Source organism: Carcharhinus amblyrhynchos, chromosome 26 (genome assembly GCF_965287045.1).
Source record: "Carcharhinus amblyrhynchos chromosome 26, sCarAmb.v2.hapA, whole genome shotgun sequence".
In the NCBI taxonomy this organism is placed as follows: Eukaryota; Metazoa; Chordata; class Chondrichthyes; order Carcharhiniformes; family Carcharhinidae; genus Carcharhinus; species Carcharhinus amblyrhynchos.
This window is the reverse complement of record NC_137349.1, coordinates 19,845,016-19,859,311: the sequence shown is the minus strand read 5'-3', so window position 1 is coordinate 19,859,311 and position 14,296 is coordinate 19,845,016. Positions and strand designations below refer to the sequence as shown.

The 14,296-nt window shown below is 43.9% G+C and overlaps 1 protein-coding gene across 1 annotated transcript in view; it reads right to left on the bottom strand.

The window, feature by feature from the left end:
* LOC145358562 (PDZ domain-containing protein GIPC3-like) overlaps positions 1-10,857 on the bottom strand; it is a 60,875-nt gene extending 50,018 nt beyond the window's left edge. Inside the window, exons 1-2 of the mRNA XM_080212721.1 lie at positions 10,555-10,857; positions 3,140-3,325 (exon numbers count right to left, since the gene is read on the bottom strand). Coding sequence (XP_080068847.1) covers positions 3,140-3,325; positions 10,555-10,857 — 489 coding nt within the window. The remainder of the gene's footprint in view (positions 1-3,139; positions 3,326-10,554) is intronic.
* Between the last annotated feature and the right edge of the window lie 3,439 nt (positions 10,858-14,296).

The window sequence follows — 14,296 nt, the reverse complement described above, 5'->3', positions numbered from 1 at the left end:
CAGGGTAGGAGTGCCAGGATGCCAGGTGGGCACTGCTAGGTTGCTAGGTGGGCACTACCAGCTGGCACTGCATCATGGGCATTGCCTGATCTTGCCCCTGAGCACTTAGGTGGGCTTCAATGGCCGCTGATTCCCCTGGCAAGGTCATCATGTCTGGTTTCCGTTGGTGGAGACCATCCATGAATTTCGCCAAGGGAGTAGCTCGACCGACAAGGTGGTAAAAATAGATAGCCTGGACACGAAGCTGAAACAGGGCCGGTACAATCAGGGGAAGCAAGAAACTGGGTGTGTCTCTCGTTTTTTGCTCCCTGCCTGATCTTACCACCTCATCTTGCCAAAAGTCGAGCTGGGCGAGGTCATGAGATTGCGCCCATTATGTTACATCTGCTTCAAGCAGCAGAACTTTAACTTTAATCAGTTAAATGTTTCAAAATATTGGAGTACTGAGATTGGTTGTTAGCTTTGGTATCATTAGGAGATTATTTTGCAGAGAGATTTAATGCAAAATACTTTCTCCTGGTTTATTATCCCAATCAAAATCCATTTGTTCAGTTTGTTCAGCTGTGGAACATAGAAACGTAGAAAACAGGAGCAGGAGTAGGCCATTTGGCCCTTCGGGCCTGCACCGCCATTCAATATGATTACGGCTGATCCATTATCTCAACGCCATGCTCTCACGCTCTCCCCATGGCTCTTAATAACTTTAGAGTCTAGAAATCTACTTCCTTCTTAAATATTCAGTGGCTTGGCCTTCACACCCTCCCGTGGTAGAGAATTCCATAGGTTAACAACCCTCTGTGTGAGGGATTTTCTCCCCATCTCTGTCCTAAATGGCCAACCCCATATCCTGAATCTGTGACCCTGGTTCTAGATCTTCCATAGACAGAGGAGCAATATCTCTGCATCCAGTCTGTCCAGTTCTGACAGAATTTTATACATTTCAATTAGAACGTCTCTCAATTTTCTAAATTCCAATCAATACAGGCACAGTTGACCCAATCTCTTCTCATCTGGCTGCCTGATGAACTTTTGCTGCACTTCCTCTATGACAAATGTATCCTTTCTTAGAGAAAGAGACCAAAGCTGCTCACAATACTCTAGGTGTTGTCTCACCAAGGCCCTGTACAGCTGTAGTAAGACATCCTTGCTCTTGTGTGCAAGAGCTCTTGCAATGAAAGTTAACATACTATTTGCCTTCCTGACTGCTTGCTACACCTTAATGCTTGCTTTCAGTGATTGGTATACCAGAACACCCTTTTTACGTCAACATTCCCCAATCTATCACTATTTAAATAGGACTCAGTCATTCTGTTCTTCTATTAAAGTGGATACCTTCACATGCATCCATGCTATACTGCACCTGCCATGTATTTGCCCACTCACTCAACTTGTCTAAATCACCTTGAAGCCTCTTAACATTCTCTTCACCCCCAACATTCCCACCATGTTTTGTGTTGTCAGCAAACTTGGAAATATTACATTTGGTTAACTCGCCCAAATCATTGACGTGTATTGTGAATAGCTGGGGCCCAAGCACTATAGACTCCACTAATCACCACCTGCCACTCCAAAAGAGAGTGCCCCCGACAGTGCCCTTTGACACCTGGCAGTGACACGCTGGCAGTGAGAACCTGGCAGTGCAAACCTGTGTCAGTGAGCGGGTGCCAGTGGGAGCCTCACTAGGGGGTTGGAATTCATGCAGCGTGATTGGGGGCCACCAATGATTCGACGAGCAAGGGATGCCAGAATGGCCATTGAACGGGAGGCTGTCAGTTCTGACTGTGGGAAGGTAGCAGCCAATGATTGTGCTGGGGAGAGGAGGGGAGGGGGCGCAATGATTGCAGGGGGTCAGAGTAAATGCTCACTCCCATTGGGGGAGGGGAGGGGACCCCCTGAGGCCTCAGTGGCGGGGTAGGTGGGAGGTTAATTGCAGTTCTAATCGTGACACCCTTTAAAGATGGCTGTCCGATCTTTGAGCAGTCGGGTTTTGCCAACATGCTTAAGCCCCACCGCACTCTATGACTGTATGAATCGTGCCCTCTTGATTATTTTTGGTAGAATTTGGTAGAATCTGGAGACAAATCCGACCAGTTTCTCTGGAGAGAAATACACTTTTTTCTCACCAGAAACAATACTCTGCCATTTTTTGATAAGATTTCCCCCAATACAGCTCCAAGTGTTTTCAATTGTCTTTCAGACAGCTACCTTTGCTCATGGAATCAGTGTTTGTGATCCTTCATTGGGTTTTCCTTTCATTTCACATGGCTCTTGTAATAAGTCTGCAGAAATCCCGTCAACAAAATCCCTTTATTTATGAGTACACAGTGAGTTACTAGTTAGCAGTCTCTATCCAGGGTGTCAGAAGAACTGACACGGCCAGTTAAGTACGAAGCAAAGACTCCCCGATTGGCCTATCAATTGGATCCTTAATCAGGTGGTTCATACTCCGATAGGCCAACCTCAATGTGCTCATTGAAGACATTCCTCTTCATTCCTGAACCCGGGCAGACTGACAGATATCTGAAAGTGCTATCAAAGCTTCACAATGCCATAACAACTACTTGTGGCTGTGCTGACAACTTCCTTTATTTAAACACATCCCTTTAAATTGGACTTGCCAGCGAAACACCGCCCACACAGGGCCAGCTTGTGCCAACCTGCGACATAAAAACCCTGTCCCGCATCATGGGCACAATTCAAGGTTGAGTCATTTTAAGTTTCTTACCTATTTTGTTTAGTTTCTGTCGAACATTAGGGAAGAGCTTTATAACTAAAAGCAGAATTTGCTCCCCCCACCCCCGTCCCCTGTTCCCCTCAGGGTGTTTTCCAGCAGAAGAGGAGAATTGCCATTGGCCACCGATAGGATTTTCCAGTCACGCCAAAATCAATGGTGTTTTGCGTGGCTCGCCCGCTCTTCGCCAGAGGACCCACCGCGGCAGGAGGGGAATCGCCTTCACCAGGATCAGAAGATCCCCTGCTGGTGGGAAGGGAGAGAAAATTCCTCTCCCCCCATCTTCCGCAACTATAATCCTCTTTTTATCTACCTCATTCTTTACATCCTTCTGACCTCCCCACCCCCAAAGCATGATTTATTGAGCCATACTTGCAGGACAGTGTCCACAAACTATACTTCTGGTACCTTAATGAAGGCATAGCCCGTTCCATTGTCCGTGATGGTCAGGCCAAGAGCATCCTCTGATTTTGTCACCTCCACTTCCTTCAGTTGTCCTTTCACATGGGCAAAGATAAAGTCCTCTAGTCCAATCTGGCCTCCCAATAACTTTTGCATGTCGACTTTGTGAGTGTTTAATGTGCAGAAGAGAATCTGCTGGGACAAGTAAAAGGAAACACTTAAAATTTGTCATAAACACGGTGCAGAAGGGAATCTGCTGGGACAAGTTAAAGGAAGCACTTAAAATACGTCATAAACACAGTGGAAATGTTCAGTGCTCACCAGAAAGATAAAGGTTTGTGTTCCAGCTGCAAGATTTATATGATTACAGGCATGATTATATGGGCATGTACATATTTATTCAGTCAGATTGAGCTGGAAAGTTACCTCTGTTTTTATAATTATTTTCTGCAGGACCAGGACAGGACTGGTGGAGAGAGCAGGTTAATAACATATAGAGTATTCTGGGTTTTATTAATAGGCATGATGTGGAGATGCTGGCGTTGGACGGGGGTAAACACAGTAAGAAGTCTCACAACACCAGGTTAAAGTCCAACAGGTTTATTTGGAATCACAAGTTTTCGGAGTGTTGTTCCTTCCTCAGGTGAGCGAACTTACACAAGATACTAGTTAGACCTCAGCTGGGATATTGTACACTGTTCTGGGTGCCGCATTATGGAAAGAATGTGAACGCATTGGAGAGAGAGCAGAAGAGGTTTCCGAGAACGGTTCCAGTAATGAGAAACTTCAGTTATGAGGATAGATTGGAGAGATCGGACTGTTCTCCCTGGAGAGAAGAAGGCTGAGAGGAGATTTGATAGAGATGTTCCAAAGCAAGAGGAAGCTGGACAGAGTAGATTCCTTGGAAAAGAATCAAAGAGAAGCATAGATGTAAAATGATTTGCAAAAGAAGCAAATGTGATGTGAAAAAAATATTTTTTCACACAACAGATGGTTCAGGTCTGGAATGCACTGCCTGGAAGTGTGGTAGAGGCAGGTTCCATTGAGGCATTCAAGAGGGCATTAGATGATTACTTGAATAGAAACAATGTGCAGGGGTACAGGGAAAAGACAGGGGAATGGCACTAATTTATGATGCTCATTTGGAGAGCCCGTGCAGACATGATGGGCCAAATGGCCTCCTTCTGAGATGTAGCAATTCTGTGAACTTCCTAACTTGCCCTTCCCAACAGCACTGTGGGTGTACCTACACCACATGAACTGCAGCGGCTCAAGGACACTGCTCACTTTCACCAAGGGCAATTAGGGATGGGCAACAAATGCTGACCTAGACAAAGGTGCCCCACAGTCTGTGAAAGAATAAACAAAAGGGCCTGAAAATAAAGATGAGAGTATCATTGATGGCACAGATTGTAATAAGAACAATAATAGTATAGTGTTACATTACCACTGAAATAATACCACAATGAGTACTATTGTTTATGAGTCATAGAAGAACAGCCAGTTGGTTAATATTGCTGAAGGCATAACAGAAATTCTTATCTTTTATTTATTCGGTCATGGACATGTGCGTCACTGGCTGTCCAGCATTTATTGCCTATACCTAGTTGCCTCTGAACTGCATGGCATTTCAGAGGGCAGTTGAGTGTCAAACATATTGCTGTGACACTGGAGTCACATATAGGCCAGACCACGTATGGACAGCAGATTTCCATTCCGAAAGGACATGAGTGAACCAGATGGGTTTTTCCGACAATTGACAATGGTTTCATGGTCATCAGTGGGCTCTTAATTCCAGATTTTTTTTAAACTCAAATTCCACCATTTGCCATGATGGGATTTGAATCTGGGTCCGCAGAACATTAGCTGAGTTTCTGGATTAATAGTCTAATGATAATATCATAAGGGCATCGCTTCACTTAAATATGTTTAATAGGTTTATCATGAAGATATTTATGGGGGGGGATGTTTACCTGCCATGGGAATTGTAGTGGGCTGGAGATGGACCACGCAAATGTCCGTTGACCTCAGGCTGGATTTTCCAGTTTTGATGTGAGGGCGGCTGGAAAAATCCTGCCTGTAGTATTACCATCCCCATCTTACTAACACTTCCTCCTGAATCCATCACACTGAGCATCATAAACTGCCCTATGTTACAATCCCTCAGCAAGCGACAGTTATTCTGAGTTTAATAAGCAAGCATACATAAGACTAACTTTGACCTACATTTTAATTTGAATCCCATGAACACATTAATGTGCGACCATATAGGTCATTCTGAAATCACTTTGCCTGCTGCAGGATTGAACGCACACTTTTATCCTAATTCCCTTATCTCTTCACCACGATTTCTGGACCTTTTCATTTTTGTACTGCTAGTTCCTCTGGGTGTTAAACAAATAGGTTGATCAGTCAGTTGAAATCCACCATAGGAATTTTCTGCCGACACATTACGGCTGACAGTTAAAACTGGAAATACCACTTTGACCATTTAATCTCACAGTTCTGACAATATTGAGTCTCTGACTGTGCAAGTAAGTAACAGGCTGCAGCTGTTTCTTATGAGTTAACAAAAACAATGCACACTTAAATCACAAATGAGCCCATGCCAGGGCAAAACAAAATGAAAATGTTTACGGATTAGTGCTGCTTCATCTTGAACTTTTCAATATGTAATTGTGGTTAGCACAACCTATAGTTAGAAGCCACCATTATTATTATATGGTGATGGTTCAGTGACCTTGAGGAATTGCTGTGAATTATGACATTGTTTTGCCATTTTTTTTGTTTCTGTATAATGTCATCAAGCACATTAATTATTCAAACATGACAAATTCTAATAACACACTTGAATAAAGGGATATGTAAAAACGTCAATGTTTTTTTTGAAACTGATATCCTTTCTAAAGAGGTCTTTGGGGCAATTTTCTTGGGTTTCTTTGGCAGAATGGCGCAGCGAGCATGAGGAATGATGTTAAAGCTGTCGACCCAATGGCGGCTTTCTCCAGTATATCATATAATCCCTACAGTACAGAAAAAAGCCATTCGGGCCATTGAGTCTGCACCAACAACAATCCCACCCAAGCATCATTCCCGTAACCCCACACATTTACCCTGCTAATCCCCCTGACACTGCAGTCAATTGATCTTTCTCTACACCCTAGCTATGACTGTAACACTACATTCTGCGCTCTCTCATTTCCTTCTCTATGAGCGGCATGCTTTGTCTATATAGCACACTGGAAACAATACTTTTCACTGTATACTAATAATACTAATAAATCAGATCAATTCAGCATGGCCAATCAACCTAACCCGCACATCTTTGGAGTGTGGGGGGAAACCGGAGCACTCGGAGGAAACCCACGCAGACACGAGGAGAAACTGCAAGCTCCACACAGACAGTGACCCAAGGCCAAAATTGAACCTGTGTCCCTGGCATTGTGAGGCAGCAATGCTAACAACTGTGCCCCATTGGTAAAACAAATTGTCTTCCTTTCTTCACACTTTCTTCAATACTTTCAAATTGTTTTATTCTCTTTCAGATTTTAGTGCCTCTGAATTTGTACTCCTTTATATCTGCTTGAGTTTATTTTTCTTTTCTTCCTTCTCCCTCTTCTACAAGTCATTATTACTCTTTCATTTAATTTAATACTCAAGTATTTTCAGGTGAGTACCTCTGCCTGTCGGTTGTCTGCTCCAGAGTCACATTTGATGCAGGTAAAAGCTAAATGAAATAGATGAGTGAACGGATAACTTTGATCTAGGATTTCCTGAAGAAATGAGGCTTGTGTACACCTTTGTTCTAGCTTGCAGGAAATAACTTGTTGGTGGCCTGGTAACAGTGTGAGCACAGTGGCACAGTGGTTAGCACTGCCACCCGACAGCACCAGGGACCTGGGCGAATTCAATTTAATTCGGTTCAATTCAACTCAAGAACAGCTTCTTCCCTGCTGCCATCAGACTTATGAATGGACTTACCTCGCACTAAGTTGATCTTTCTCTACACCCTAGCTATGACTGTAACACTATATTCTGTGGTCTCTCCTTTCCGTCTCTATGAACGGTAAATTTGTCTGTATAGCGCACAAGAAACAACACTTTTCACTGCATACTAATACATGTGACAACAATAAATCAGATCAAATCCCAGCTTGGGTCACTATCTGTGTGGAGTTTTGTGCATTCTCCTCTTGTCTGCGTGGGTTTCCTCCGGGTGCTCCGGTTTCCTCCCACAGTCAGAAAGATGTGTTGGTTAGTGTATTGGCATTACTAAATTCTCCTTCAGTGTATCCGAACAGGCGCTGGAGTGTGACGACTAGGGGATTTACACAGTAACTTCATTGCAGTGTTAATGTAAGCCTACTTGTAACACTAATAAATAAACATTAAACTTATTGCTCTTTGATCAATTCCTTTAAACAGCCATCCAAAGTACACGAGAAATATTATCATCCGTGTCAGCAATAGCAGTTAGACTGGAGGTCTGGCACCTGTGGCTAGAATACTTGCCCAGCACACACTTGGAAGAACAATGTTAGCTTTATCTAACATTATTGCTGATTCTTACATACTCTGGAAGCAGAGCAAGCGTCTTTCGTATCACCAAGAAGCTCTTATCTCTGAAATTTGGTCATCCCAACTGTTACCTTCCTCTTCTCAGGTTCTTCTATGTGGCTATATTTTAGGGGCAGGATCTAAAAATCATTGTCCCCCCTGTAAGATCTCAAGAAAGTTGAAGACGAAGTCTCATGCATCAAATATCCTCCAGATGTTGGCCTTGAACTGATGTGTGACGTAAATGGGCTGTTGACTTTGGCAGGCCTGCCAGACCCTACAGATAGGAGGTGTGAGCCAACTCCATCGCCGGAAACAGCAGTGTGGGGGGAGGGGTGGGGGGCCTAGTTTCTACATTAACCACAAGTTTTAATGTTCTGAGCACCTGTACCCGTCAGTCTCTCCACTCATCCACAGTGCCGAGCTGTCTTCCATTCAGAGTAGAATTATAGCTGTCATTTTTCTTTTCAAACTAAAATAGGCCATTATGGGCACTGAACTCCTCCAGCCACTGTTGAGCCAATGGCATCTTATCAATAACTATCTATAACTCCAATGTTTGGATCACCTGCAAAATAACAGAAGGGAAACTTAAGAAAGACAGATTTTGAGCTTTTAAAGAGAGAGATGAAACTAAAGGAATTTTGGATTGGTGGGCAAGGGGAAGAGTTGGACGTGGGGCGGGGGGGGTGCAATGCGACAATAGACACTTTGATGTGCAATAGACACTTTGGACAAGCTGGTCCCCATGTTGGTGACAAAGAAATCTGTCAGCCCCTCTCACTTGTTGGTGGTAATGAATAAAGGGACAAATGAGAGGAATTTAAGGCCTTTGTTATTGGTCATTTGGCAGTGCAGAAATGGAGTGTTGCTGAAAAAAAAGAGATATTTTGTCAAAGCTTTTCATCTTGTACTCATCAGAACATTCACATGTCAGGGGTAAAGTCCACACTGATTGGTAAAGTCCACTTGCCAACCAATCAGCACTCTCTTCTCTTACAGCATAAATTGTTCATTTCCTTCACATTCTTTCTTGCGAATGTCCTGATGAGTGCATTATGAAAAGCTTTGACAAATAATGCCTCTTTTGCAGCAATGCCACTGTAGATAGTAGAGAAAAAAACAGGACCACGCGAGGATGTGAACTGTTTCGGCAAAGGAAAGGGAGGCCTGATAGCACTTGTTCTGTACCAGCTGGATTCTGATGATAGATGCCCAAGTTATAGTTGGTAAACGTTGAACTGACATTTGGTGATGAGTGGCAAAGCAACATTTATGCAACCAGTGGTCCTAACTGACCATTGCACAGTCTGGACTTTGTTGGTATCTGAATGTGATATTGTCTCTATCAGAAGCAAATGTAATATACAAGTGTAGAGACTACTATTGAAAATATTACTGTATTATCACATAATGGCCATTTAGCTATGGAGTGCCATTTTGGGGTATTAATTGTCTCTAATATGGTGGCCAGTAAGTGTAACTCCATGATGAACTAGAAGTGCACTGCCTACAATATTGGGAAACGTCAAAATATAGCTAAGCAGTGTCCATGACTATAACAAGTTTGCACACGAAAATAAGGGCCAGATGCCTATTTTAGGTGCTCACTCCATGACTGTTTACCTTGAATCACCTGGCACTGATATGTGGCCTCAGGCAAACCAGGCCCCAGTTAACAATGTAAATTTTACCAAATACTCATGTGAATCTAGGACTGGAAAGGGCAGGAGTGAATCTCCCAACACCACAGTAAAAGTACATGAGCCACCTCTGCTCCTGCTGTCAAAAATCCTACCACCCTTCATGACTAATCCTGCCCCACTGCCACACGCCATTCCCCACCCACTGCCCCCACCCTCTTCTGCTTGTGAAGGTCTTACAGTAGCACAATTTTCAAGCCAGCTTTGTGAGTAAGAGGTATCTTTCCCTCACATTAGGAATGAGCCCCCAAGCCTAATATTAGGGAGAGAGAAGCCTCACTCTTCAGGCAGAGAGATCAGGATGCCTCTTCCACCAGCCCCCAAAACAGGAATCCCAAAGCTAATGTGTTCATCCAGCATTTCTTTCTCACATTCTGTTAGTTTGTTTACTTTTAACCATGGCAACCTCTCCACTGAAATCATGGAGAGAGCAACATCATCGAAAACCACTGACTGTATTCAAAGTTGAAGTTTATTTATTAGTCACAATTTGGCTTAGAACATAGAACACTACAGCACAAACAGGCCCTTTGGCCCACAAGTTGCACTGATCATATCCCTACCTACCAGGCCTATCTATAACCCTCAATCCCATTAAGGCTTACATTAACACTGCAATGAAGTCACTGTAAAAATTCCCGAGTTGCCATACTCCGGTGCCTGTTCGGGTACACTAAGGGAGAATTTAGCATGGCCAATTCACCTAGCCAGCATTTCAAACTGTGGGAGGAAACCAGAACACCTGGAGGAAACCCAGGAAGACACGGGGAGAACATGCAGACTCTGCATAGACAGTGATCCAAGGCAGGAACTGAACGCGGATCCCTGGCACTGTGAGACAGCAGTGTAAACCACTGTTCCACCGTGCCACCTCAAGTCAATGTGTAAAAATTACAAATAAAACAGACTTTGAAACCTATGTGAAATATTCATAAAATATCTACTATAATATCTGGTGTCTGGTCTGATATATAACTAGCACACAATTACACAACGGTCTCCAGGAAGAGCTCTTCATTGAAACCTTTTGGAGCAGCATTGAACAAAAATGAATTTTCTTTTCTCTCTCTGGCAATATCCCGGTATTGAAGCCAGGAGATTAATCCACAGCTGATAAAGGGTACCAGAAAATGTTGGCTTGCTCTCCCTACGGGTACCCACCTCTGTCGGTGAGATGTCGAAAACCTCTGCAATTTTGGCATACAGTTCCTTAACATTGGTGAAGCCTTCAATCCTGCCGGTAGGACTGCCGTGAGCCAGCTGTGTGTGAAATATCAGCCTGGGCCTAATCCGTGGAGCAGGAGGGGGAGGAGGAGGGAGGGGAACCCCGGAATCTGCAGTACCCTGCCTCTGTCCTTGCACGGTGGGACTCATTTGACTTTCATCCGCAACTCCGTTCTCCATCAGTTTGTTTTCTTCTGACTTTGTTGCCTTTTTGCATTTTCTCCTAGATCCACGCAGCATCTTGGTCTGGAAAGTAGAATTACCTGCATCTGAATTAAAGATGACTTTGCCACACGTTGGGAGCTTACATGAGTAATACGAGACCTCTGAGCACAAAACCTTATACATATCTTGCTCAGTAATCTCATTAATATAAAAAGAGATGCTACAGTATCCTTTCATTAGAATGTCAACCACAGTACTGACTGTCAAAAGACAAATTCTAAGTATTTGTTTTTAGAGTCTAAAGTCTTTTGACTCCATATCAATTTAGAAGCAACGTCCAAATTAATGCATTGCTTTACAAGGGCAACTTCTGGGATGATAGAATCATTTTCCACAGGATTTTTTAGCCTGCTAAAGGAGCACATTTACCAAGCTGTCTTCTGTGGCAGTGTCCATACAAGTGCATGTAGACGGCCTGCCAATATGAACATAAGAACATAAGAACATAAGAAATAGGAGCAGGAGTAGGCCATCTGGCCCTTCGAGCCTGCCCCGCCATTCAATAAGATCATGGCTGATCTGTCGTGGCTGATCTGTCGTGGCTCAGTTCCACTTTCCCGCCCTCTCCCCATAACCCTTAATCCCCTCTCTTATCAAAAACCCATCAACCCGCTTCTTAAAAATATTTAGCGAGGCAGCCTCCACCACTTCAACGGGCAGAGAATTCCAGAGATTCACCACCCTTTGAGTGAAGAAGTTCCTCCTCAACTCCGTTCTGAACCGCCCCCCCTTTATCTTGAGGCTGTGCCCCCTAGTCCTACTGTCTTTTTTGAGCGGGAAGAGTCTTTCCACCTCTATCCTATCCATCCCATTCATCATCTTATACGTCTCAATGAGATCTCCCCTCATTCTTCTAAACTCTAACGAGTACAAGCCTAGTTTATTCAGCCTCTCCTCATAGCTCAACCCCCTCAACTCCGGTATCAGCCTAGTAAACCTCCTCTGCACTCCCTCCAAGGCCAAAATATCCTTGCGCAGGTGCGGCGCCCAAAACTGCACACAGTACTCCAGCTGCGGCCTCACCAATGCCCTATACAGCTGCAGCAAGACCTCCCTACTTTTATATTCAATCCCCCTCGCTATGAAGGCCAGCATCCCATTCGCCTTCCTGACCACCTGCTGCACCTGCAGGCTGGGTTTTTGCGACTCATGCACAAGGACCCCGAGGTCCCTCTGCACCGTCGCCTGCTGCAGTTTTTCGCCACGTAAGTAATAGTCCTTCCTACCATTCTTCCTACCAAAGTGGACCACCTCACACTTGCCAACATTAAATTCCATTTGCCATTTCCTATGATAGGGGTAAAAAGGGCTAAGAGGCAGTTGATCTAATTAGGATTGGTTAATTTATGGTGGCCAGTTTTCAAAGGAGAAAATAAGTGTGGCAGGCAATCTTTTCAATTTAGTGGCTGGAATTCTCCAATGTTGTACCGCAGCCAGTGAGAATGGAGAATTTGGCACTCAGCGCTGTGCCACAGTGTAACCACGGTGCCACTGTGCCACCTCAAGTCAATGTATAAAAATTACAAATAAAACAGACTTTGAAACCTATGTGAAATATTCATAAAATATCTACTATAATATCTGGTGCTTGGTCTGATATATAACTAGCACACAATTACACAACGGTCTCCAGGAAGAACTCTTCATATTAATTCCAGCCGTGGGCGAGATCAGAGAATTCCAGTCCATCTTTCCCATTTAATGGGTACCACAGCCAAGTAAGGCCTTCTGAGTTTTCTTTTTATCTTTGGACAATATCATGTCAAGTTGACATGTTATTGCCCGAGATTATATCTGTTTCCAGTGTATCAAGATTCAAAACGAAACTCACATCCAAGCAGACTTTGAGTGAGTGGGTAGCAGCCCATCCCTTACAATAGAGAGTAGGTTCCGACTATATTAACTAGGCCTCATTGCAAATGCTCCAGCCCAGCTCACCCTGAAGGTGGAGGAAGTGGGTAGGAAGTGGTCACCAGCCTGTACGGTGAAGGGTGGCATTTCCAGAGATTCTTATAAGAGGAAAGGGGCAGAGTCCAGGAAAGTAAAGACCTTAACATCTTGTGAGTTTCCAGAGGGAGATTCCTGCTCCTCATGGACCCTATAAAGGAAGTTTAAAAACAACTAAGTAAGCCACCGTCTTCTCTTTCACAATCTTCTTCTCACTCAATTTTACCTGGTGGAAAAGTCAAACTTCCTTGCCCAGGTCAGTGTTAAAATAGCAGTTGAGGCCCAACAGTGGAATCAGACCATTATCTGCTTATGTCAGTAAGGACCCCCATTGGTGGCAGATGGCTTAGTCGTTCATTCAAAAGCCTGAGTTAAAATTGTGAGCAGGGCAGCATTAGGATGAGTAAGCACCGCAGGTATTTTAATTTCTCCTCCCTCCCTGGAGGAAGGTAGGGTGGGATTTTACAACCTTGTTCGTCCCGAAATCATAAAATCCCGCCCGAGGTCAGCGGACTTTTTCATTGTCTGCCCCTCACCTACTCCAATTTCCAGGTGGGCAAGATGGTAAAATTCCAGCCATAGAGTTAAAATTACACTCGCCCCACCACCCCCCCCCACAGCCCCGACCCTCTGTCAAACATTACATTAAAGCCATTACATAAATGCATATCGTTTTTGCATAATTTTAATAAATGATAAATAAAGGGAGCATGAATTCCAGACGAATGCATCCCATAATTAATAAATTATCAAAGTTCGCACTCATACTTTACACTTCTATTATAATAGCTAATCAATAATTAATATCCTGCAGTGCAGAAGAGGCCATCTACACCGACTCCCTGACAGACCATCTCACCAAGGCCCTCTCCCCCCACCTTATCCTCGTAACCCCATACATTTCCCATGGCTAATCTGGCAAAACTACACATCTTGGGACACTGAGGGGCAAGTCAGCATGCCCAATACACCTAACCTGCACATCTTTGGAGTGTGGGAGGAAAGTGGAGCACATGGAGGAAATCCATGCAGACATGGGGAGGATGTGCAAACTCCACACAGACAGTCAACTAAGGCCGGAATTGAACCTGGGTTCCTGGAGCTGTGAGGCAGCAGTGCTGACCACTGTGCGACTGTGCTGTCCAGCTGCTTTGTCTTTACCTTTCCTTTTCCATTTTACTATTTTCCTGATGAGTGGCAGTTTAATTGTATTTTGTCTGGAAATACATATGTCTACAATACATTTTTTATAGACTTCCTGTTTATAAAATCCTACTTCCTGTTTCATATTTTTGTCGTGCATTTGTGTCAACCTTTTTTTTGCCATTAGAATATTGTATAACGCTTGATGGATGGAGGACAAACAAAAATGAGTTGTGGAATGGACAGTTCCCTCACAAACCCAAACAATGCAGGTCAGTTTAGTTAAGAACATAAGAACATAAGAAATAGGAGCAGGAGTAGGCCATCTGGCCCTTCGAGCCTGCCCCGCCATTCAATAAGATCG